The sequence below is a fragment of the Opisthocomus hoazin genome, chromosome 5, assembly GCF_030867145.1.
Source record: "Opisthocomus hoazin isolate bOpiHoa1 chromosome 5, bOpiHoa1.hap1, whole genome shotgun sequence".
In the NCBI taxonomy this organism is placed as follows: Eukaryota; Metazoa; Chordata; class Aves; order Opisthocomiformes; family Opisthocomidae; genus Opisthocomus; species Opisthocomus hoazin.
Window position 1 is genome coordinate 7,266,650 of NC_134418.1, and position 26,849 is coordinate 7,293,498.

Genomic DNA, 26,849 nt, shown 5'->3' on the forward strand with positions numbered 1-26,849 from the left:
GGCAGATATTGTTTTTCAGGGCTCTCCTCCTGTGTGTCCAGGGTAAGCCTTGTCTGCGTCCGTTTGCAACAAACAATGGTCAATGGAAGACCTTATGGATACTGTTTTTAAAAATAACTACTGTAGCAGCATTTAAAGGTCTTTGTTCTCAATCAAAGCCCCACTGGAGGCTGAACATGCACAGAAAAATAATATAAAGTGCTTTATCTCCTAATGATTAATGCTAAAGATGTAAGGATATGTAATGGAAGTTGAAAGTGTTTATGGTCAGACTACAAAAATACCAGCCATGCTAACTAGAAACAGGGCTTTGGGAGATGCCTGACAGTTTCATTTCTCCAGTACAACTTCAGATACAGGGCTAAAGGATGAGTGATAACAGACTACCGGAAGCTTTGTTATTCACTAGCACCCAAAATGATGTAGTTTATCACTCTTTAAGTAGCTAATGTAGATCAGTTACTGCTCCTATTCAGTCTAGCTCCAGTTATAGCATGAAAAGGGAAAAGCCTGTTTGAACTCTTTTCTCGCTACAGTCATGTTCCCTCAGCACACCTCGCATGGATCAGTTTTGCAAGACCAGCAGGACTAGTTCCGGCTCTTTTTTTTTCATGCTTATCTATTTATCCTAAGTTAAAATAAAGTAATTTATGTCTTACATTAGTTAGTACTATCTCCCTCTCTTAAGCTAAAGAAAGCATGTATTTTGACACAACATACATTATAATGCTATACAATTAAGTTTACATGCTGAAGGAAAAATTCCAGAAGCGCTGAATTTACTCTTCCACCGCCATGCATGGTCTGCAGCAGGGACGAATTTGCTTTTCTTTTGCTAGCTGTGAGTTAGTAGGACTTAGATTTACTATCACAACTGCAGAAACAGGAAATTGTGAGAGGACTTTTAGGATGACAAATCAGGATCAATTATTAAATTTTAATTGATTATTAATTTTAAATTTAATGATTTAATTATTTAATTGGATGTTAAGTATTGTCTGGGAATTGGGATGGGATATTAAATTTTCCAGATTAATTCTAAAGTTAAACAGGTATTTATAGATAGATTGATGCAATGACCTTTAAAGAATAATCACGAACAAACACTAGACATAAAGTGTGGTTAGCTGTTATGTGCTGATTTTGTTTTTTCCTTGGCTGCTGCAGATGGAGAAGGCCTGTTTTGGAAGAAAAAAGCCCTTTCCCTTCAGGTGTTAATATATTATCAGTTAATTGTTCAAAGGGTTTGGGGTATCATTCTTGAATAAAAGAGTGCAAATTTATATTGATGGGTAGAGTTGAATCAAGTCTTAGAAACCACCAGCAAGGCAGGAACGTCTCAGTGATGTTTCTGCCCATGTATAAAAAGAGTGACCGAAAGTTAGGTAAAGCTATGAAGTGAACTTTAAGCAACATTATTTAATGAACTGAGGAAATTTGATGTTTGTTAATTAGCTTTACCTCCAAAAGCTTCACAACAAACTGAAAGCACATTATGTCATTCATATTCTGCTATTTAATAATGTCCAGGCTCTTTCATCATTGAAATAACATAGCCTGGATTTGGCAAAGACCAGTTAGCCTTTGCACCGTTCCCTGGCACTCCCAGAGAGAATTTTGGAGTTTATTACAAGTGCTGCCTTCTGTCTCTTTCAAATGAATCTGTCTTGTAATTGAGCTTCTTCCCTTTGGAGAAAAGTTACACCTTTCTCTTGTGGATCTGACAACTCGGGCTCCTGGGCGTGTGTAGGTGTCAAGTCAGTCAATCCTGGACTAGGTGACAGAAATTTTTCTAATATTGAACTAGCCTGCTACAGACTTCTCTAGGATCATTAGGGCAAAATTCACAGTGGTGCTTTTGTTTTTTCAAAACCACAGATGTGCTCTGTTGAAAGTATTTGGGACACTTTCAATCTCAGTAATTTGATGTTGTTTTTGAGAAAATAGTGAACATGGGGAGAAGTAGTGATTGTTGTGAGTTATGAGTGTGTGCAATTAGGACAAGAACTTTGAGTGTTCTTGAATGGGTATTCACTTAAAATGGGCTGAGCCTTTAGACACAGATGCGAAGCAAGGACTCAAGAGTGATCTTGATAGGTAGTTTGTATGTGCTCAAGTCTTACCCGATGCACTACAAATCCTTCCACTCCCCGCAGAGAACATGGGCTTCCTTGACTCTGGTTTTTTCTCCTGCCGCTTACCAACTCTCCTCGGAACTGGAGTGATGGATATTTAGCAGAGAACATTGTATGTTTTACCTGATAGTGTAGTAACTCTGATTCCAGTAGGAAAATACAGTAACTTTTCATGTCAAGGGTCAACTGAGAAATACATCCTTTTTTTTTTTTTTTTGAAATCCTGTATGTTGTGCTGGTACAATGTTAACAAAACTGAAGTAATGCTACTAGCTTCAGTGATAAAGAAAAAAGAGAGAGAGTGAAAGGTTAGGATCGCAGATATTAGTGAATATAGAACGGTGAATTTTTGAAAATTGTATATTGCTAAATGTGACCTAGTTGGTATAGTACAGAACTGGGAACCAGATCTGAAATCTAACAGTAAGTGTGTCATTAAGCAGATAATTTAATTTGCCTCATTTCTCTGTAAGATGGGGATAACAATGATCATTCTTATGAATTGCTTTGTGTTGTGCACCTGAAAGATGATGAGTATTATAGCTACTAATTAAACATTATTTTAATCTTCAAATTTCCTTTTTCCTTTTAAACTTTAATAAGTGTTTATACTTCCTAATGCCAGGGAGGAAAAAAGCATGATTGTGAAGCAGCTGCTAAGAATTTTTCCCAGAAGATATTTAATATTAAATTGGGATTGAGTCATCTGTTTCAGATAAAGGGACAACGCAAGGAATAATATGCGAGAGTAGAGATTTTGAGTAAGACATATTCAAAGCAAAATCAAAGCAGCTGACACACCTGTGCCTTCAAACTGTCTCCCACTTTCCTGTACTCTCAGTCCAGAAATCAGAAGTGAGCATTGTGATTTCCCTGCAGCTTAATTAGAGGGAGCAAATGGAACAGTATCGCTTAAAAAATAGGTGCAGCTGTAAGTTAGAGATTGTTACTGATGGCCTTTCAGTCTCAGCTCTCCTGCCATGTGCTGAGGCCTTTTCCTCTGCACCACCAGCCAGCCCGGCGCAGGGGAGCACTGGACTGTTGTAAGGCCACTGGGACGGCAACTGAATTCCAAGCTGAAGCCTGCAGTGCAGCCTGGCGTTGATACTGGCACTGGTAATTATAATATGTTTCACTTTCAAGTCATCTGCATGTCAGCGAAACTTAATAATGTCTTCTCTCTAACCATCTCCCTTCACAATTGTCAGAGAGTAATGCCTGTTCTCCAAACCCTAGACTTTGGCAGTAGAGGTTCCTGTCTAAAATTAAAGCAGCAGTTTTAAAGCAAATTCCTGGCTCCACTGAAACCAGGAATTTGCAATCTGTCTTATCTTTAATCTCTTCTAAAAAGCAGAAGAAGGCAAAATTGAACTTTTCTTGCTTACCAGTATCTAATGCCCTAACAGCATAATTATTTAACTACAGTTGTCCAAAAAATGGAAATGACATTTTCCAGGTTCCTTTGCAGAGGAACATGTACTGCAGTATATGTTGCTAGTGCTGCTGCTTACTCTTATTTCCTCTGCACAAATCATCACAGAATAAAAATTACAGCTGCAGTTTTCTAATAAGAATATAAGAGACACAGCCAAGTTACTCTGGGCTATCTCTGTTGTCCAACAAACTTGGACACTTTAACAAGGAGGAGAAGCTTAAAATCTGTATGACTCCCTTGAGATGTCTGGAGATGGATTTGTTTCAAAAGCAAACAGAAAAAATATTTTAGGTGATTGAAATAATTGACAAAACTGAAAGGGATTTTATAAATACAATGTTGAAAAAAAGAAATCAGCAGATCATTGGAGGAATTTTAGAAGGTGTGATTGTATGTCAGGTGCTGGTTTCCCTGACTCACACCACTGTGATTAGCATCATGCCTCTGGATGCAGCAGAGGTAGGATGTGTCTCACCTTGTGTAGCATGTAGGTCACAAGCAACCAATACAAAAAATGCGCATTTAATGAACTTCATCCACCAGCAGGCATCTCGTTGTCTAGGCTTACTCTGCAGGGAATGAAGGGAAGCATCTCCAAAAAGAGATTCATACTAAAATAGGTGACTAGAATAAGTGGGACAAATTATCCCTCAGAGATGTCTGATCTTCCTCATTTGCTGTAGAGATCCCTGATTAGTGAACATATTTTACAGAACTATTGAATATACTTTTCTGAAATCGTTTATTTTTTATCATAGCAGAAGTATATGTAATGACAACACAGCACAGGGTCTGATTCGTGTCACGGATTGGAGTGTCTCAGTGAAGGCATCCTACAGAAGAGGTTAGTGACTCTGAGTAATTGACATTTGGTCTGGGACAGTTCAAAGGACAAAGGCACTCCTCAGGAGCATCTGGGAAGTCGTCTCTTTGAGGACGCGCAAAGTCAGAACAATCACATCTATTATTAAATCAAGATTTCGAGGAGAGTTATTGAATAGTGAAAATAAAGTCAAGTTAAAAAAAAAATACACCGGGGGGGGGGGGGGGGGGGGAAGGAGAAGAAAACCCCCAAACCCTGTATCAATCATGCAAATATTACCCTAATTTTATGTCACTGACCTATGTTCCGCCCTTTCTTTTAGAGTAGATGCTGAACTAGATACAAACATGAGATGGGATGATGTCTGTGCTACTCTTTGGTTTATACATTGTTGCCCAAATTAGTTAGGCACTGAATTCTTTTTTTTTTTTTTTCTTTATAGAAAGCTGCTGTGAGTGAATGTTAGTATGAGGCACTAATGAGCTAATATGCAGTACAGGGTATGCTCAGGGTTCACAGGTTTTCAGTGGTATAGATAACCTTGTGAACATTAGAAGAATAATATCCAAAGACAGGAATCACAGGAACTGGTTGTGGCCATAAAAGAGCGCTGTTGTTTTTACACAAGGTATGCAAAATAATAATTTATGAACACAGGCTATAAAAGAAACCAAATAAGTTTTAAATGGTTCAGAATGCTTGCATGTGACTATTTCATAGCACAGTGTGTTAAATGTGCTACTGCGTGAGGCAAAGTATGATCCGTTTTCTAGTTTTACCTTCATAACCTATATACTTGCTCCCCAAATATATTTTGTGTAGACTCTTCCAAAGTTAGCAAAAAGTGAGTAGTGAAAATGGAGGCTTAACTAGCAATGGAAATGTTGCTTTGTAAGCAGACCATTAGAATAGGAAACCAGGATGTGCTGTAGTTGTTAGGACTTTATGAGCAGGTCATACCAACCGATGGCTTAAGGAATGCTGCGTTAGAGCATGCGTCTAGGAATATTGCTACTGGTTCGCTGTGCGGAACTGGTGTTATTACTTAACCTCTTTGCACTTACATTTTCCTCTCTGGGATTAACAAATATTTACCCACTTTTAAAAAGTACCTTCTGTTCTTCAGAGAAGTGTTCAGTAAATACAGAGTAGTATTACCATCAGCAGCAGGTAATCCTGTTAATCTAACATGCACCCCATGGGTAAATTGAATATCTTCCATGCCAGTTGATGATTGTAGTTAGATTAACAAAGGATATTACAGGGATTAACTCTTAAGTAATGGCTGCAGCTGCCCACCATGTGTGTTTACTATAGCCCCAAACCAGGGTTTGAAATCCTGTTGCCTACAGTGAATAGAAAGAATGCACCTGACTTCTGCAGAACCAGTTTTCCATTCAAAAGAACAATGTCTTAAGCTTCTCTACACTGCCCTGGTGAGGCCCCATCTGGAGTAGTCTGTCCAGTTCTGGGCTCCCCACTTCAAGAAAGATGAGGAGCTACTGGAGAGAGTCCAGTGGAGGGCTACAAGGATGATGAGGGGACTGGAGCATCTCTCCTATGAGGAGAAGCTGAGGGAGCTGGGCTTGTTCAGCCTGAAGAAGAGAAGGCTGTGAGGGGACCTAATAAATGTTTGTAAATATCTGCGGGGTGGGTGTCAGGAGGATGGGGCCAGACTCTTTTCAGTGGTGCCCAGCGACAGGACAAGGGGCAATGGGCACAAACTGAAGCATGGGAAGTTCCGTCTGAACATGAAGACGAACTTCTTCACTCTGAGGGTGACGGAGCACTGGAACAGGCTGCCCAGGGAGGTTGTGGAGTCTCCTTCTCTGGAGATATTCAGGACCTGCCTGGACGTGGTCCTGTGCAGCCTGCTGTAGGTGACCCTGCTTCGGCAGGAGGGTTGGACTAGATGACCCACAGAGTTCCCTTCCAACCCCGAACATTCTGTGATTCTGTGATTCTGTGAAGCTAGTTGTTACCAGTAAGAGGTTTGTAACACAACCTGTTGCACAGCGCTCTGATAGCTGCTGTGCTGCTGGCACTGAGGAAGACAACTTCCATACTAAGACAGCTTCAGGTCTCTGCCTACCACACCAGTTCTGCAGAGCTGTTGTAAGGTTAAAGCTGTCTCATGTCCCACTACGTTGTAACAGCTGTAGCTCACAAAGTCGTGTCTAGACTACTTTATAGAATATTAGCTGGAGACAAGGCCCTCCCCAGTGTAACGCAACTTTGAAGCTGGCCCTGCTTTGAGCTAGAGGTTGGACCTGATGATGGCCACAGGCTACTTGCAACCTGAATTATTCAGTTATTCTACAAAGTCAGGTGTAGCCTCAGTGGCATGGAGCTCAGCATAAGTTGAAAATCACCCCCTGGATGCTGAGGACAAACTTGTGTAGCTGTCTCAGAGTAAGCTCTGTGTTGCTACAGCAACACCTTTATCAGTGCCCTAACTGGTTTCAGGGCGGTTCTGGGAAGATGGTGTGATTCACTGGCACACTTCTCACAGAATATAAATACACCTCCTTCACAATCCCACTGTTGGCGGTGCTATTCACTGGCTTTGTTTTGTCCATTTCATTTCAGTGGTACTTGGAGAATCTCTGAGCTGTAACAGATGTTGGAAGTATTTGCAACTGGGGATGGCTGAAATGGGGTCTGAGGGAGAAGAGAGTACAGAAAACACTCCACCACCTCCATACATTGCAATTAAGAGTCTCTTATTGGAGGCTGGAGGGAGAGAGAGGGAGAACATGTGCACGCAAATGCTTCTCTTAGCTCAAGAGGTTGGAACTTGCAGTTTTCTAGCTGGAGACTGATACGGAAAATGGAGATCAAGCACAAAGGCTTGTTTTTCCTTTTTTTTTAGCACTTGTCTGTTGTCTTTTTTCCTCTTTATTACCTTTATCGAGTAGTTTGCAGTATTGAAGTATAGACTTCTAGGAGTCAAAATTTCCATTTTCAGCTGTAGCTTTTTCAAATCTTGTGCTAAGCAGTCGAACTGGGTCACTACTTGTGGGAAAAAACTACTGCCGCTTCCTCGGTCAGACATGCATTGGTCAGAAACGTGTTAGAATATTATCTCTTCCCAGTACCAAATGTTGGGAGTGCTCTATATGCCGTTCCCGCACCACTCACTCTGACCTTTGTAAGCTGCAAGCAGATACTAGCCAAGAAAGCATTATCTGCTCTCATTAGCAGTGGCATTAAAGTGAGATATTGTAAGTATTCAAAAGGGAGAACGTTTATAGGGATGAGGTCCTCCATAAATAGCCTACAGAAGGTAACTTGAAAACTCTTATCACAGTGGGTGTATTTTTCCTTTGTCTTCTTTCTGAAATGTCAGAGTTGTTTGTTTGGATGCTGCTTTTTTTCTGTTTTAGTTTTAGAGCTTAGCCTTTTTTATCCCAGGGAAAACGATTAATTCCTGTTCTTGCTGCCACATAATGAGAGGAAGAAACAGGATGATGATGCAAGTTTTTCATATACGCTGACTGCAAAGAGAAACTTCGGTTATTTAACTTGTCCATATAAAGACACATATTTTCCCTGACATCCTTTTTACTTTTTCCAGAATTAAATAGAACTAAAACTAGCTTAGTGTGGTGGAATTTCATGTTTGTGATTATACGTAGTGTGAGAGTCAGTGTCTTTAATATGTCCTGTGCTTTGACACTCAGCATTTCTCTTTGCATTTATAACTGAGGAGAAAGCAGTTATAAAGCACTGGGTGGTTTACAAACCTTGAGAACAGGACACATGTGGGAGAGGCAGGTGTATTGTGGTGTATGGGAGGAGGAGGAAAGCCCTGGTAGAAGTATAGGAAAACCCCTGGAGAAATGAGTGCACTCACAGTGAGTTACTACAAGTACTGAGCAGCTCCTCTGGGAAGGCATCTTCCCCAAGTGTGCTGGTGTAGCTAGCTTCCTTCTGCCTCGCTCGGGGCTCTATGCAAAATTGAAATCTGTAGTTGCCACATCCTGGTTTGTGCTGGGTTTTAAATTGATCCTGAAGGTCAATAGCAGCTTTTTATTAAAACTTACCATGGACTAGCATTTATACACTTATTAAAGCATGTTTTTATAAAGCCACGGTGGTCTAGTGGTTGCTTAGTAATTTCACCTGTGTACAGGACACTGCTAAAGAGAGCAGTGCCTTTGATACTGAGTGGGTTTTTTAAAGGCGATTCAGGAAAGGATGGCAGAGAAGACCAGTTTGCTTTCCTTTCTTATTGCCTGCAATTTTTTTATTACATCAGTCTGTGAAGACAGTCTGTCTCTAGAAACTGTTAAAACCAGCCTGCAGCAGTCCTTTAGCTTTCCCCTAACATAATTAGGGCTGTCCATAGCATCCCTCACATTCTTTCTCAGTTTCCTTGAAGGAAACCTTCTCTCTTCTGCTCATGAGAGAGGCCCCTTTCACTCATTATTTACAGCTCCTTGTTATCTTCAGCATTCCCATCTTCATGGCGCCTCAGTGAAACCTCAAGGCCACGTACTGATCATATTTCTCTCAATATCCCTCTTTAGCAAATGTCATGTTCACACTGACACTTAATTACCTTCATTCTTTTTCTCTGTGTCTGCTTTAAGGGCAAGAACATTGTCAAGTCATCCTTCGGTACTTTTGCTATGGTATTGTAATCATCATTAAACACCATACAGTAATGAAATTCAAAAAAGCCCATCCTTCCAATGCAAGAATGTAAGAACTGACACACTGGATCAGACCAAAGCTCTATGAGTCTCAGGGTCCTCAGTCCTCCCTGGCAGTAGATAATAATTAGGGCCCAGAGGCACACAACAGCAAATTTAAAAGGTATGACTCCCCTGGTCTTGACTCGGTCCACCACAGTTTGCCCAGGACGTGGCCCTTTCCTTTTCCCTTTTCAGAATTAAATGTCCTGTTTTAAAGCTAGAATGGGCTTGGTCTTTCTGCTGGTTTCCAGTCTTAAGAGCATGCCTTGTTATTAGAAGTCACTTGTGCAGTTGTTCTTTTAGAAGTTTCCTTTCCTTTACAGAGGGAACATCTCTGTCATGCTTGCCCTCTCACTCCAGCAGACATTCAGAGAGCTGGGGTTCATGAAGAAGAAAAGCCTCAAAAGGAAGATGGTGAGGATCTAAACCTGCTATAGGGAAATCCCAAGCTGACATTGTCCCAGCATCCAACCAAGACATCTGAGCAGCATGTCTTCCTCTTTGTTTGCAGTCTTTATCAAACATGTGAGTAGGTTCTTGTCTGGCAGGGACAGGGGGACAAGTGCTTCATAAAAATGAGGGAGTTGTGCGTCACGTACCTAAGAGGAGGCAGTGTCTCTTCTTATCTGCTGTACCAGGAGGCTGTACAATTTGATGCAGAGGATCTCTCTTCAAATAATCTGTTTTCTGATCACCTTTAATTTTTTATTGAACTGTTTCCTTTCTTTTTACGTTCCTGTTGTAAGCTGTCCGTAGCAGGGTGTTTAGGACATAAACAGTGACAGGCAGATCATTTGGAGACATGGAATAGATCTGATGGTTCTGCGTGGCTAGGCTGAGGTGGAAAGATAGTAGCAGGTAACAAGGGACAAGATGACTGATCTGAGTGTCAGAAGTACTGTAATAATTGTTGTAATTTATTAATGTCTTCATTGGCATTTAAGGCTGAAAAAATAAGTTCTAGTCTAAGATACAGTCCTTTTTTCATCAATTTATAAAATGCTGTAATCCAAGTATTTTCTTAATTCTGAAAAAGTAGAATGGAAAAGTTGCTGAACTGGAATAATTTCCCATGGAGCTGGAGGGTCTGCAGATGCCTCACAGCCGCTAATGAACTAATCTAAGACACACGGATTTATTCCGAGGCAGAGGCATCTTGTAACATGTGAGTTACAGAAGGGGATATGGGAAGCAAAGAACAAACTTCTCAAAAGACACTTTGGATGTACAACTTCAGGTATTCACAGAGTTTGATATCTGGAGATGTGGAGTACCACTGACTGAGAGTTTGGTGTTAGAATATTTGGGGCCAAGCGATCCCATTTTTGTTACCCAAAGCCGAATGATACATTCAAGCATGCTGATGTCCATGTTTCCCCCAAGCTCTTGTACTGAGTCACTGAGGATGAAGAGTGCACAGTTCCCAGCTCAAATGCCAGACAACTCCACCTTTGAGTCAAAACAGGCATTTCTTAATCTCTCTTTGCTAATGGCCATAGCTCTGAAGCAAGTAATCCAATAATAAGGATGGAAATGGCAGCCAGGAAATGCTGACTGCCTCCACACGCTTTAACAATACTACCTGTAGAGTGGGATTGACATTTTCGTATCTAGGCCGTATCTGTTAGTAAAGCTGTGGTTTTAGAAACGGGCATTTTTCATTACTGTATTCAGGAGCTGCATTCTTCTTGGATTTTTGGTCTAAATGTCCGTGTTGTCTTTTTAGCTTTTTCTCTTTTGCTTCCCAAGTGGAAGTCAGGAGATAAATGCAAGAAGTCACCCATTCTCTTCCGGTGAGTGGAAGACAAAATATTTATCTTCTAAGAGGCTGAGAACGTGTACCTGTATATGTATGTATATGGGTGTGTGTATGTATATATTCCTTGATGAGATGCAGAATATCTGTCTCCTGATTAAACTATCTTTCTTCTCCTGATACTTTTTGGGTACTGTAACAATACTATACAATATATATGTGCACTGTTGCATGTGGATTTTATTTGGTTTTGTATTCGTTTTGTTTTCTCCATGTGAACTTCAGCACCTGTACATCACTGCAGGTTTCCTGCCTGGTATTTTTCTCTATACCTGGGGACATTTCCTAGCTAGGTTGTCTCTTCTTCTCAAGCTGTTCTGAAATGTCTCTCATGTAGGCCCGATCCATTGGAGGACATGCCTTCATGATAGGAGTTGTCTCTTTCTCTGCACTTGCTACTTCCTGACCTTTTCTAGATTGGGTAGCAGAGTGCCCTGTGCATAAGAATCAGTCACTCTTCTTGTTCTAAGAAGTCTTGGCTTGGCAGTTGTTCAGCTGTGAGGCTGACATCCCCCCTCCCTGGGGCCAAAGAGGATGAGTCTGATTATGACAGAGCTCTTGACGGGTCTGACTTTTCCGTGGCTGTGAACTGCTCAGGAAAAGTAGTTGCGAGGAGAAGGCTGCATAGTATTTAGGGCAAGGGTGGTGGCTCTCCCTTCGTTAGCAAAGCTGGTTTATTTTGTTATTTGGGGAACAGAGATTAAACCATTTAATGGTGCAATCTGCATAGGATTTTTCGCTGCCTGACCTTCTTCCACTGCTAAAGCTGTTCCTGTTCCACTAGCATGAGGTGGCCTCTCTGCTGAGCTGGCTGTGTAAATTAATTCATATATGTCCCTACAGCTTTAATTCTTCCTGTGTCTTTCCATTATTTCCTTGTAGACTGAATCAGGCAGTTTAACAGCAAAGGAAAGGCTTTCTTCAAGCCAGGCCTCTTTCCAGGATGCTTGGGATGTCGTGTGCCGAGCTTACAGTCACAGGGCTAAGACACAGCCACCAAAGTGTAGGGAGGGGGCATTGTCACCCTTCCACTGATGACTCAGCAAAGCTGAATTTCTCCCCTTGCCTGCTGTTTACCAAACAGCTATCGAAGTAAAGCTCCCTGCATTCTCATTGACAGGCTCTGCTCGTTAGGTTTTCCATCACCAGACTACCTTGTTAACTAGCTGTGTATATTCCAGGCTTAAGATCAGTCAACAATCATCAGGTGGTGATTGTGTCAGTTGTGTACAAAGCAGCAGCGCAAGAAGGGTCCATGTCCTGTTTACCCCTGCCAGAGAGAGCTGCCAAGCAGAAGAAAATATTTTCAAGCCTTTCTGAGGGTTGCTGCCCAGAAGAGGGTGGTGGGTCAGCAGTGATGGTGACTGGTAGGACTTGCAGGGAATGTGGTGAGGGGAAGGAGCCAAGAGGGCATGAGGCTGAGTTATGTTTTGGGCATTAAAATGTTTTGCTGCAGCTTTGGGTGTTGTCCTCTGTGGTGTCTCTATTTATGATCCAGTATCTTCTCCTGTTGGTCCATTTTTCTATGCTTGAAATATGCAGCCAGCACTAAGTGGCAAGTTCTGTGTACCATGGTGATTACACAAATATTCGTGCAGAGATCTGTGCCTTATACTTGATAATATCACACCATTAGCTGTGATAATGTTGTGGAGTATCTGCCGTGTCATCTAAAATCTCACACTGAATAATCCTGATACATGAAAAATCTTGGAGATTTCCAAGTACTTATCTGGCTATGACACACAAGCAAGACAGCCACAGGATGATTCACTGACGTAGAGTTTGGGCTTAGACGGCCCAATGGCTTCTTTTGGAGAGGAAGCAGTTCTTCCAGAGAGCGATCTTGTCTGGAGAAGACGCTGATTTACACTTGCTTCTTGCAACAGACCACCCAGTCCTGCCTTAGTGGTGCCTGTCCAAATGCCGGCTGTAGCGACGCTGGCAGCAGTCCCCGAGGCAGGCATGTTCGGCGGTGGCCCCGTACCTCCGGCTGTGGTTCACAGCCTGTCCGTACCCAGAAAATAGCAGTGCTGGCAGTGAAGCTGCTGCTGTCACCCGAGAGGTGGGCGAGGAGGGGACAGCTGGTTACCGGTCACAGCGTGAGCTGGAAGTTCCCTCTGGTGGAGGAACGGCCCTGCTGCAGAGAGCAGAGACGCGGCCGTGGAGATGCTCTCCTGGAAGAGAATTTTTAGGGGTGATAAACTTTAACTGCGTGTATGTTGACTCCTGCAGCTCTAGCTGAAGACTGTGGGTGCTGTTTTTCTTCTGGGGACCAGGACCAGAGAGCCTACATGATGCAAGATGACCCCGTTTTGGAAGACTTTGAGCTGAGCAGAAGAAAGGTGTTGGGTAAGGGCTGGACAGTGTGTGATGATCACCCCCCTGTGGAAATAGTGTGAGGATGGCTGTGGCCATGGCTGGGACTGGAGCCGTCTGTGATCAGCTCCTAGCTCTGCCACCTCCGAAATGGCTTTGAAACATTCAGTCTTTTCCTAGAACAGTTCCTCACAGGTTACTCATGGTACAGTAGGGAATTTCAGCCTCTTTAAGCTACGCTGTCTCAGAATGACAGGGAAAATTTGCTGCAGATGCACAGTCCTAGAAAATAACAATGCGTCGGGCGTGGAGGCAGAGATCCTGCAGCGCAGCCGGGGTGGCTGGCGCCCTGGCCCCATCGCCTGAAACCCGGCCAGCCACGACTGAATCTTGGGGCTGGTCTCACGGCGGCAAGCTTGAGAGAGCTGAGGATTGCCGCAGGACTAAAACACACCCTGAATTCCCATGGGCACATGTCCTTCTGGTAGAAGAAAAAGAAGCAAAGCCGTGGAAGATGATTTCTGGCAATCTAATGACATTTTTTGTTTAGCCTGAAGAAGAGAAGGCTGAGAGGGGACCTTAGAAATGCTTATAAATATCTGAAAGGTTAGTGTCAGGAGGATGGGGCCAGACTTTTCAGTGGTGCCCAGTGACAGGACAAGGGGCAACGGGCACAAACTGAAGCACAGGAAGTTCCGTCTGAACATGAGGAAGAACTTCTTCCCTCTGAGGGTGACGAGCACTGGAACAGGCTGCCCAGAGGGGTTGTGGATTCTCCTTCTCTGGAGATATTCAAGACGCGCCTGGACAAGGTCCTCTACAGCCTGCTGTAGGTGACCCTGCTTCGGCAGGGGGGTTGGACTGGGTGACCCACAGAGGTCCCTTCCAACCCCGACCATTCTGTGATTCTGTGAAACAGGACTTGATTGCCGTGAGCCCCGCTAATGAAAGCCGATGGGAAGGGGAGGATGGCTGGGTCGTTGCTGACAGTGAGGGGGATTCGCCTGGATGGTGCGCCGGGTACCCTTGTCGGCTGCGCCTGCAAAGTGCGGGGCGTGGAGGGGGACCCCTCTCCTCTGCCTACCCGAGGAGCCCCTCAGCACCCCCTTAGCTCTGCCCTCACGCTGAGCCCAGCAGTCGGCCCGGCCGGCTTCGCGCTGCAGGGACCCCTGCCCGGCTGGCGCTCACCGCCCTCTCCCAGCACGACGCCCGGGGGTCTCCGGTGGTGGGGGCCGGCGGGCTCTTCTCCTCCTCCTCCTCCTCCTCTTCTTGGCCCCGCGGGGGGCGGCCGCGGGCCCTGCCCAATCTCGGCGGCCGGGCCCGGCTGCGCGTTGGCTGCCGGCGGCGCCGCCAGTGAGGCTGCGCTGAGGCTGCGGGGCCGGATGGCCGAGCCTCCCGCCCCGCTCACTCGGGCGGCGGCCGGCGGCGGAGCGAGGAGCCGGGGCCAGCGCTCCCTGCCGGGAGAGCCAGCCCTGCGGCGGGCAGCGCCATGGTCTCATGGATCATCTCCAGGCTAGTGGTGTGAGTAGCTGCCGGCCGGCACCTGCCGCGCCTGTGCCCGGCGAGCGGCCCCGCCGCCCGTCCCGCTCCCCGCTCCGCTGCGCGCCCGCGGTGTTGTTTGCTTTGGGGACTGAGGGAGAAAATAGGTGGGTCGAGGGGTGGGTGCCGGCGTGCGGAGGGCGGAGGGCGAAGTGCTGCCGCGCTGTACCGAGCGAGGGGCCGGGGGAGAAGGAGGGCGGCTGGCAGCGCCCGGCGGTGAGCGGGCTGGGGGTCGGGACGGGGGACGGGGACGCGGTGTGGGGCTGGGCAGCGGCGCTTTGTTAGCGGGGCTCGGCGGGGACTCGCGAGGGGGCGCGGGAGAGCGGCCGCGGGGCTCCCGGCCGCTGCCTGCTCCGCTCTTTTTATATATATATAGAAAATAAATATCAAATATTTATTTTCTCTTTGCAACTTGCCGCCTGCCCTCTCTAAAGACGTGCTCGGTTTCCCTTTAACCTGCGAGCCGCAGCCTGGGGGGAGAAGCGTGAGGCGCTTTGCGCTTGTCCTGCAGCTTTTGCATAGCTGGAGGGGCTATAGGTGGGAATACACGCAGAAATTCCCTGGAAATGCTTCCCAGGCAACGGGGGAAAACGGAGCAAGCTCGAGATATATGTTCATCTGCCCCACCCGAAAAGAGATTCCTTGAGAAAAGGACATTTTTGATGCCACTAGGAAAATTCCTGGGGGGTGAGGGGAGTTTATGCTTAAGGTGGGGCAGCAGGATGGCTGATCCGTCTGCCTGCTGGAAATGTGGCTGGTCAAGGTTAGTACACTGAATCAGACCAATCGTTTGCCAGATTTCTCTGTCTGGTACATGTAGCCGCAGTCTGAGGAGAATATCTGTGGTGCTCTTAAGTTATTGTAGAGGGTCTGCAAGGGCCTGTCACTTTCTTTGTCTGAAACAAACGTGTCAGGATGTTGCACCATCAGCGCAGGTCCAGAAAGGCATTTTCAGGGTCTCCTCTTTCGCCACTGGAGATGAAACATCAAAAGGAAAACTCACCTTGATCTTAGCTGTCTCCCTGTATCACTAAGACGTTGGGTGCCTGTCAGATACGAAGATTTTTGAGGGTTCCAGGGTTGAATTTAGCCCCTGGAGGTATATGATCTGGATTCAGCTGCAGCTGTTGCTAGCTGTTATTGGGTTTGCACTTCATTCTGGGAAAGTCTGTTAAATATTTAAATGATTTGATTTGAACAATATAACTGCAGATACCTCTGACAGCAATGTGAGGTGTAATGTGTATTGTCCAAAGCTGCTTTTCTTTCCTCTCTACTAGACTCGTTTCCACTTTGAAAAAACATGTCATCATGTAACCCAGCTAATCCTCAAGAACAAAGAATGTGTACAGAGAGGTGGTAGTTTAACTTACTTGCCTCGGCACATGCACATATACACAGGTGATTTCATCTAAGACACATGGACTGGGTAAAAATCTGACAGGGGCAGGACAGAGCAATTGACATCTGCGGTCGGGTAATTAGCTGAGCACACAAACCATCCCTTTCTCTTCAGCTTTCTCTGAACAGCGTGTCACGGTATGAAATTATCTGTGTAGAGGGTAGTACCAATTATTTGCTGTACTGGAATTTCAATAGAAAATAATAATTTGAATATGCAATGTACATATTAATCATTTGGTAATCATAGTAATAATTAAAAAATAATTTTGCAAGGAAACCTAGAACGAGCCACTTTCTTTGCACTGCTGCTTAGTATGCATCTATCCTCTAAGAATGTTTTGCACCAGGAGGTGCTGGTTTGTTATGATCCCAGCAAGAAACTCAGATTCCTTAAAGCGTTGCTTAAAATGCCATGTATTAGAGCTAACACTATAAAAAAAAAAAAGAGGAGAATATAAATAATCTTACATCTCTTCAGATGCTGGGAACCCCGAGCTGTGCAACATGGAACAGCCCTCCAGTCTGGGCGCAGCATGCTGTGCAGATCTGTCAGTGGAAAGGTTACCTTACATTTTGGTCTTTTGAGACCCTTATAGGCCTTTCTTAAAAAAAAAAAAAAAAAAAAAAAGCCCACAAAGACCCCCGCCCTCCAACAGTTCTAGTCATCATTTCTACTGTCAAATGAAAAGGATTTTCATAAGAGGCTCGTTGCCACACTTTTAGATGAAGACAAGCAAGGACATGCTTGTTTAATTGCTGCTGACCACCGTGAGCTTCCTGCACGCTGCTTCGTTAGAATTAACCAGCTGAGCCGGTCCTGCATGCAAGGGGTACGCACACCACAACCTGGGCCAGAAGGCCCAGATACACGTGCAGCACAGCACAGGCCTGCACCCGCTCAGCTCAGCTGTTAGATGGATCACTGACTCCTCGGTGTACAGGGGTCTTCAGATTAGGATTGTGACCAAGAGTTAATCTATCTAATCTGCTTTCCCCATCTCTTTATGAATCACTAGTTGATCCATCAGTAGGGATAGCTGTGCTCCAAGCAGAATGGCCACCTGATTGGGCTTTTTTGTTTTCCCCTGCTCATGCCTATTTAGTTGTTTTTCCTCCTATCTTATTAGCTGATAAGGATTATGAGGAAAGTGGTGTGGTTTAGTCGCACTGTGAGTATTGCTTTGTGCTCTGCTGACAAGAGACTTCTGCTGATCTCTGTGAGGGTTATGTCTGACATGACTCAGCTGACAGAAAGGAGTCTAAAACCAAGAACAAACCTTTGCTTTGGCTCTTGGGTGCTGTGTTGCTTCTGTTATCCCCGATTTGGTTGCCACCGTCTCTGTCCTGGCAATTTCTGTTTCCAAAATGTTGCTGAAGAAGAGTATGAGCACTTCTCACCCACCTCAGTGCGAAGTCAGGTGGCTTACTGCAAAGCATCTCCTACATCATTTCAACTTTTATGTTTGGACTTTGTGTTAATGCTGGTCCGGAGTGCTGGCTTGCTCTGCTCTGTCTGCAGAACTGTGTGCTGCTAACCTCCAGAAGAGAAATCATAAAGACTTCTGAGTAGCACCTTATACTGCCATAGCTGTGTGTTCAACTTCAAGACTTTATCATTGTCAGGATCTGCACTAAATACTGTACAAACGCAAACCAGAAAGATAATCTTGTGCCTGGATATCTTTTTCCTGTTAGAGCTCAATTCTCATCCTCCTGCAGTCCAGGTAATTTTTTCAAGAGAACAAAATCAGGATGTTCGTTTTCTCATGGTAGTAGATTACAGGTGACTTTTCCACCAAGGGATGTTGGGGATCAGTGTAATTGTGATTGTTCTGTCTTGGAGTTAATTGTTGCTTTGTCTCTCACAATAACTAGAATGGGATAACATTGTTATCCATGGGTTAATTACAAATACTTCTTTATTCATCGTCTCTGAGTATATACGAAATGACATCCTGGAACACCTCTATTTCAGTTTCCTCGTCTGTGAAGTGTAATGAGCTGTGCTGAATTTGTCTTCACTGAGAGAGACCAGAAGGGATCAGTGGCAAGTCCTACCATCTACAGTTTATTGCTGTTCGTTTCAGAGGAGGTTTTTTTTTTTTTTTTTGCTTCAAGTGATTGAGGCCACTCTAGCAAAAGGACTTGGCATCTGTCTTCATAATTTCAGTACAGTTTGGCCATAGTGTGCAGCACTGGCAATCCTAGATGGTTACTGGTCTGTTGTACTTTTTGGCTGTTGTCTCAAAGCATTTTGAAGTTAAAAATGATATGTGTACATATAAATGCAGCCTGTTGTATTTGCATGGAAATCCTGTTCTTGTCCAGAAACATGGAACTTGCTTTTTTGTGCTTGGGATCATGCAGAATAGAAACACAGGTTTCAGCTCTAATTCTGGAGGTTAGGCATGTCACAGTGCCTGTTGAAAGCTTTTTGACCTGGAACATGTGGCAGAGGAAGGAGATGTCAGCAGAAAAGAGGCTGGATCTGAGAGGTCATTGACAGTTGAGATGATACTGCATGACTCGGGCATTTGAATTCCTGCTGCAAGAACCTTGCCAAGTGCATTACAAATTATTACAAAATGGTTAAATATGTTCTTCATGGTGAAAAATCACAGCCTTAATTATGCTTTTTTTCCTGTGTTTGTTTTCTTTTAAATCAAAATATCAGTAATGGCCTGTCTGATCTTTTACGGTTCGATGTGAAATAGGGTGGCAGCCTCAGATATGTTCATGGGGAATTCTTGGCCCTGTGTGGAAGTAAGAGGGATTTAGGAATTTATCAGAAGCATCCTTTCTTCTGGCGGTCACTGGAAGTAGGTAGGTCTGAACAAAATGAAAGAGGAACCACAGAATTCTTTAAACTGAGGAGTGAAATTTCCTTCCTTGTCACAATTTCAATGCTTTCTCTTTCTTGGCCACTGAGATGTCATTTCAGCAAGGGTAGGTGAGATCAGCCACCCCCATCCTCAGCTGGTGTAAATCCATAGTGCTACTCAGTCAGACATTGATTTAATTAAAAGACACTGCTTACATCAGTAATGAAATTCTATTTTAGAGAAACTTAGCAGATCCTTCCTCCTCCTGTTTTTCATGTATATGGGAAGCCTGAAGAGATTTATGAATGAAGAAAAAAAAAAAGGAACCATGTAATACAGATTATATGATGGTAGAAAAGGATAACTTGTATCACCTTTATCACAGGCAGGCAGAGACAGGATCTGCTCAGGTGGGCTCTTGGTTATTGATGTGTCGCCATTAGCCTCTCAGTTGGTATATACCACATATTTGAAGGTCTGTCTGCACAGTCTGTATTATTTATTTGGTGCTGGCAGGTGGTGTGAAAGGTTCTGATATATATTGCTTTGTGTGGGCATCAACACCAGTGATGAGAAATTATGTGAAAATACAGCAATGGACCTAGCGTGGCTTGAGCTCTCTCCTGGGGCTATGGGATGAGTTTGCAGTAGATGCTTTTATATGCTCTGAAGCTGGTAAGTGGGAAGGGCAAGCCACCTGCCATACGTGCAGAATTTGCTAAGAAATATTACCTATACGATAGGTTGGTGTAATCCCTGTGAAACAGATCTTGCAGTCTTGCCCTGCTGCTCTCCCTCGCATGAAGAGCCAAGCGGTCTCTGGCTCCCAGCTCGGCTTGGCGTCCACCACGTGCATCTCTGCTGCAGCCTTCGCGGCTCTGCTGAGGGGGCAGAACCTGTTGGTGACAGTAACTGTCAGGGGAGCATCCAGCGCAGGTGCGACATTTGCTTTGCCCTTCGTGCGAAATGTGACCGTGCTGATCACACTGCAAGGGACAACGCTGCCTGCTGCTTGGTCAGCCATGACCCAGATTTCCCTGCACAAGCACAGATGCGCTGGAAATGCTCTTAGCCCCAACGGGGAAGGTTTTCTTGCATGCACATCATGGATGTTACTAGTCCTGGTTTGGTAAGGAAGGACGTTTTACCAGACTAGAAGGTACGGAATGTGGCTAAGGGGCCTGGCCTTCGCAGCTGCCTTAGTACAGTATCTTGCCTTTGTGGGAACCTTTCCATTTCGCTGTATCAAAGCAATTCAAAGCATTAATTCAGTAAGTGTTGTGTCATCAGAATGATTTTTACTGCCATTGTACTGGTAAGGGCGCTGAGGCACAAGGAGATCAATTGATGTGTCCAATATTCCACCGAAAACCTGTGGTAACAAGTAATATATTTCCTTCAGGCTCTTTTGATCAATAAATCAATGAAAGGGGATCTGATCAAGGGAATTGGACATTGTGTTTGTGGCTTGTTTTATGGATTTGTGATGGGTGTGGGAGGGGTAGAAAAAACCTACAGACTTAAATAGATGCTACCTGAAGCAGTCAAACAACAAAAGTCTTAAATATTCTGAATAATGACCCATTCCCTTTCAGATCCTCAGTGCTGTCCTCAGCATCACAGACAGCAGAATGCAACAGCCAGACTGCCTAATTTGGGCTACTAAGTCAGGCATTACACTACTTAAAATGGGTAACTTGGTCCCAGCAGGGAGATTTAGATCCAGGGTACTCAGCCTGTGGTCCACAGCTGGCTGGCAGTCCACAAAACATCAGGCAGCCCATGAAAATGTTTCGGCTCTAAACTAGAAACATGCATACAGGCAGTTGTCAGCTATGTACTAACTGATTTAATCAGGTGATACCATTTTTTACTACATTTTTTTAGTTATAAGTTTTGTAATGAGATCTACTGAATTACAGTTTTGTAAAATATGAACATTGCAACATTTTACCAATTCCATGTGACTTACTATTTGTCATCTATCCTTAAGCAACAGTGGACAATAAAAGGAACTGTATGTTTCTTTCAAAGGGTCAGGTGGTCCAGCGAGTAGGAAAAGGTGAGAAACACTCTTCCATGCTCTTATCACAGTTAACAGAGGGAGACAGGCATGCCTGAGGAGCTTCCATTAAAGGCAGTGTGTTGCACAGAGAGCTGTCTGGTCAAGAGGAAGCGCTTGGTACGGAGAAGACAAAGGAGGGCATATAATGATGCCTCCTGCTTCTTGAGCAATTGCTTCTAGGTACTAAGCAGTGCATTTGCCTTTCTGCTTCCATGCTTTCAGCAGACAGAGGTGGTGTCTTGGGAACTTTCAGGCTAATCATAACGATAGGTGAAGAGTTGAGTGCTGCAGAAGTATTAGCAAGTTTGAATTCCTGTGGAACCTTTATGTATCAAAATTTCTTCTATGTCCTCATTAGGCAGCTAGGATCTGAGTTGAGATTTCCTGTTGTCTGACTCTGCACTTGACTTGATCAGGGCCACTGAGCAGGTTTCAGTTGGATCTTGTGAGATAAAATGGCTCAATGGAGGGATGCATCTATGTAATTGGGCTCTTTGCAAGCAAAGTGCTTACATGGCAAAATCTCACTTAAATCACCTGTGTTCTTGAAGGTAATTACATGCTGCTTTTTGCAGAGGAAGGTGTTGCATACTTTTGTTATCACTCATGCTATTTAGATTATAAACTCTTGGGCGGGAACTGTTGTTTAGTATTTAGTATGTAAATATACATATTTAGTATTTTTGATTTTACAGCACCCTAGACAAGGGGGTTTAGTCTCTAGTTGGTTCTCCTAAGTTCCGTAGTGATGTAAAAATAAACAGTATATGAATAAATGCAACTGTGCCTGCTAGGTGAATCAGCTATGAGACTGATCCTGTGCTCCCTGATAATTTCTTTGTGATGCTATTACTGGTACAGTGTTCATGTTCTGTATTGGCATTTCACATGCGTGTAGTAAGACAAGATTCCTCCTCTGAGGAGCTCTGAGTTTAAACTGATGAAATATAGGCAAAACAGATGGTGAGCAGAGCGGCGAGAATGAACTAGAAGCGACAAAATGAAAACTGTGTTTTATCTTTCCATGTGAAAACTGTGTTTTATCTTTCTGTGACTCGTGTGCTTTGGAAGAGAAGGACTGAGAGAACAGGACACACCTGCTCATTCTGCAGGCAGGACCCAGGAAGGCTCTCCAGACCTGTACCGGCGTGCCAGAAACATGGGTGTTACTTCCCCAGGCTTTGTACACAGAACAACTCTGTCTTTTGATACGAAGCTCAGAGCAGGCATATCTCCTTAGTGGGGTACCCTGCTTTTGCTTTGTTGTAGACACGTTTTGCAGGATCTAGAGGGGGAGGACAAGGGATTTTAATGCGATGTGGATGGTAAAGCAGTGACCTGCAGGCTGGTAAAAGCTGCCAGATAGCCAGGAGAAGGGCAAGGATGATACTGAAGAAGGAGAGTAGCTGGTTGTACAGTAAGCAGAAATGAAGAGCGAGGATTGTGTTTCAGAAGGGACGTGCATTTATATGGAGGCAGAGGATTAGGTGTCAAGCTGGAGACTGACTCTTAGGAGCGACAGGAGGACAGCTGGGAACGCTGGCCTGGTGTCACGCTTCGTAAAGTTTGTTTCTTCAAATGCTGCCTACTTGCTTGCTGGGTCCGTTACTGCTAATGCACTAATTGCTGATAGATAAACAACTAACCAATTCCAAAGAAGGAATCAATCAACTGGTCGATACAGCTGCAGTCTCTCTTTCCCCCTTCTCTCTCATGGAACCAACAGTAATCTGCTTTCCAACATGGCAGATTTTACAAGACGACAAAACCACCATTGAAGAACTTATTTGTGAGGAGCTAGAAAGAATGCCTCTCACGTTTGGAATTTTATGCCTTTTGGGACGGGTCCCAGGGATGCCAGGCAACATGTGTAGCCTGCCTTTGAGTCTACCGAGCCGTTCAATGCTATCGGCATCAACAAACAGTTGCAGCTCCTGCTCAGGGAGCACTTCTGTTGAGTTCATACTGTTGCTTCCTTTCATTCAGCTCAGTTGAGCTAATTTATTTTATTTCTTGTTTCTAGTCTTTAAATAAGTGTTTTTAGAGGAAAGCCATAACCAGACAGACATTTCTTGCCTCATGTTTTGGAGGGAGGCTTATGACCAATAATCAGCCTTGTACGAGGGGGGAGGGAAGGACTCGTGCTGCAGATTTTGTATGAGAATACCGAGAGCCTGGATTCAGCTGTGCTGCAAACTCCCAGTGGGAAGAGGGGCAAGTTATTTATTCTTTCCTGATTTGGTACCTGTAGAATAGGCTTAGTGATAACTTCTGTCCATCTAAAGTATCGGTTTTGCTTTACATGTAATAGACCCTGATGTGGCCATGAGGCACAGTCTCTGGACTAGTATTGGAGGGGCAATGTAAGTATGAATTTTGAGCTGAAATTTCCAAGCTGGTGGTCAAACATTCAGGATTGCTCTGGGATGTTTTGTGTAGACCAGCCTCTTTTGTGGCAGAGCTCTCCTGACTGTCTGTTCCTGAGAAACACTCCTGGAGCAGTGAAACCAGGAATCGTAGATGGCATTTCATGAGGAATACCCTGCTAGGGAGGATAGATGGGAAGCACCTGGTCAAGATTAAGAGCAGAGCAATCAAAGGAAGATGACCTTCTCCTGTCATCACAACATTTCACGGCTACCTTTGCCTCGATGCCTTCGGCACCAATGCCGGAGCACGCGGTGAGAGCAGCTTACCCAGTCTGCAGGTCGCATTCAACAGCTGCAGTGAGAAGGCTGCTGTTCTGCTTCGGGCAGTTCTCACAGGGCTGCTCTGGGCCACACTCTGCCTTGGGCACTTTTGTGGACATGCAGTTCGAGACTCTGGAGCCTCATCCTGCTCATGGATGGATTCCACTTGTCCTGCTGCCTCTTTCACTGGGGATTTGGGAGAGCATGTGTCTGCATGTCTAGCCTCAGACCTATGAGCCACCCATATTATGTGACCCACAAGAAACTATGCCATGTTAGATCAGCCTGAACAACCTCATCTGGCTCCTCAAATCTACCTGCAGAATTCATGGTGACACTTGAAGGAGAAAGATGGATGCTGGAGCTGCCCTGAGGCTAAACAGCTTTGGGTTTAGTGATGTATTTCGTGGCAAAAGATTGGATGGTTTCACTGGCCTTGTATGGCTGGAGAATGAGCTTAAGACTAATGGCTCTGTGGAAGTGAATTGATGGTCAGGGTTTAGATTCCACTGAATGCATGTCTCTGCAAAAAAACCCCACTATCCTAGCTGGTATTTTTTGCTGGAAATCACAGCAGACAGGGCAGGGACATAGTGGACACAGGCACTGAATGAGACTTTCTGTCTTCCGGATGATCTGTCTAGGTCTGAGTTGAAGCACATTGGCAGGGCGGCTTGGAGGCTGTTTGCATCATCCCTGGCTGTTTTGCAGCTGAACAAAGGATTCCACTTTCCAGGTTTATTGTTTTCACTTTGCGTATAAGGATTTTGGTTGAAACAGAAAGATGTTGCTATTTAGAAAGAACATTAATAATTAAATTGAGATGCTCGGGGGAATATACCCTGTAAGGCTGGATTTGTTGAATTTAAGTAGATCATAATAATTTCCATGGCAACACACTCTGCTGTCCTATATACAGAAAGGGTCTTTCTTGTAGGATCACATGCAGAGAGGAAGCTGATATTTAAAGCAGATACCTTAAAAACACAGACAATGAAATAAGAGTAAATAGTTTCCTGCATAAATGTTGTTGGAATTTTCTGATGTTTGTTGTATTGTGCTAACCTCTTTTCACAGTGTCAAACTGCAATCGGTCAAACCAATCCCCTGCTGACTCTAATGAATTAGGGTGAAACTGTGATCTAATGATCCTTTCTCAGGTTATCTCTCTCTCATAGATATATCCGTATCTGTAGATGTATATAGCTATAACTGTCATGAGCCTGTAACGTAGGCTACTGTGGTGATTTTGAACAGGCCTACTAGAATCCCTGTGCCTTGTTGCCTATACCTGTGTCTGTGCTTCTCATCTCCCATCTCACAGCATTGGATAAAGCTCGTTTCATCAGTATTTGGATAGCATTTTGAGGTCCTTACGTATGGTGTGTTCTGTTACAGCTGGCTGTTAGATGGGAATTTGTAATGACTTCGAGATAATTGAGTAACCACACATTCACTTGGAATATTTGGAGATTCTTCAATCCAACAGGGATTGCACCAACTCTTTTGCTCTAAGCTAGCAATCAAGTAAATGTATCATTTCATATGCTTAAAAAAGCCTTACAGGCACATGATCAGAGTTACAGAATCCTTTTGAAATGAAAAGTGATAATCCAAATAGAAAAGATGGAATTTAATAGAAAAGTTCTTGATGTAGCCTTCTAATGAAAACCCCACAGTACATGAGGGGGAAAAAAATCAATATCTGGAATAATTGCAGCTGTTGTGTTAGTGGAAGTAGGCTAAGCGGTGCACTGCCAAATTTTAACAAGAACTGCCACAAAAATTCCTAGTGCTGGCTTGTGGTAAACCTGAAGGATCAAGGGTGGATGTTCTGCAGACAGAAGGAATAAATAGCTGGAAAATGCTGATTCAGTGCAAACCTCAATCATTTTTTCATCCTTAAGGCCAATACCAGGGCTTCACATTGTGTTAACTGGTGCAGGTCTGCTGAAGTCAGTGAGTGGTGTAAATCTATGCAGGTCGGAATCCCAAGGTTGTGTTTGTAGCCCAGAGCGGTGAGGGCCTGGTAGAAGGTGCCAGCTGGATCCGAGAAACTTGAGTATTATAGGGCCCAAATCGGCCAGTTCAAGGCAACCGAGGACTTCTGTTCCTTATGAGCCTCAAGTTAAACTGCCCTTTGAGGGATGACAGGTTGAGGATAGAGGGCTCCCAAAGACATGATTCTGTCAGGGCAGTTACTTTATCCTTTCTTTCATTGTAGTGTTGGGAATTGCATGAGTAGATTGGCATATGGCTTTACCTGTACTTCAGCAACCAAAGCCAATCAAATGGGCCGTCCCAAAGCCCGTAATCAAGATGTCCCTGACCTCAGATCTGGAGCGCTCTGTTGAGCTTCACTATTGAGCTACTCTCTAGTAAGCGTGAATACCCACTGAAAGCTGAGGATGAAGAGCATGACCACCTTCTCTTTAGATTCAGTCGAAAGAATCCTAATGCCTTGTCGCAGACCACCCAAGCACACACATTTTAAAAGCTGCTTTAATTGTGTCAGACAGGGAGAAACTCTGTCATCTCTCATGCTTCATCCCTGTACCCTTGTGTGAAGATCTGTGACAGAGGGTGTTGCACATTGCAGCGTGCTAGCTAACCACGGCCTGCTGCCATTAGCTCTTAGATTGCATCCCTGATCCTGGCTACCTTGAATCCCTTTCAGCGCTGCTTTGCAGCCTTTCCAGAACTGCGAATCCCAAGGGCTCGCTGACAGCCATTTCCAGGCCCCAAGGGGATGTGACATATGTGACTGATGATACAGACCCTATGCATATTTCTACAGATTATTCCTAGATCACTGCAGAATGAGGCTGCATACAGCCAGAGTGAAAGATCTTGCCTGCTGTCCATGAGACAGGACATACATTTTAAGTATATAAATACTATGCCGGATTTTGCACGGTACTGGAAACTGAATCGGTCTGCTTTCCCGGTGGTTTGTGTATGATTTATAGTTACTCATGTAAACCCACTCTGTAAAATACACCTTTTTTTTTCCCCCTTCTAGGATTTACTTATAGATTAGCTGTTTTTCTTCTCTTTGCTATGATGTGTCCTGAGGTTTTCGCACTCAGATGTGTTATACA

General features: G+C 44.3%; 1 protein-coding gene across 9 annotated transcripts in view; it reads left to right on the top strand.

Annotated features, from left to right (window-relative positions):
- The first annotated feature begins 14,573 nt into the window (after positions 1 to 14,573).
- Positions 14,574 to 26,849, top strand: part of REEP1 (receptor accessory protein 1) — a 67,549-nt gene continuing 55,273 nt past the window's right edge. For all 9 annotated transcript variants that reach the window (XR_012763961.1, XR_012763960.1, XM_075420315.1 and 6 more), the window contains exon 1: positions 14,574 to 14,749. Coding sequence is in view for 7 of the 9 variants with exons in the window: in XM_075420315.1 (XP_075276430.1) it covers positions 14,718 to 14,749 (32 nt within the window). In the remaining 2 variants the exon portion in view is untranslated. The remainder of the gene's footprint in view (positions 14,750 to 26,849) is intronic.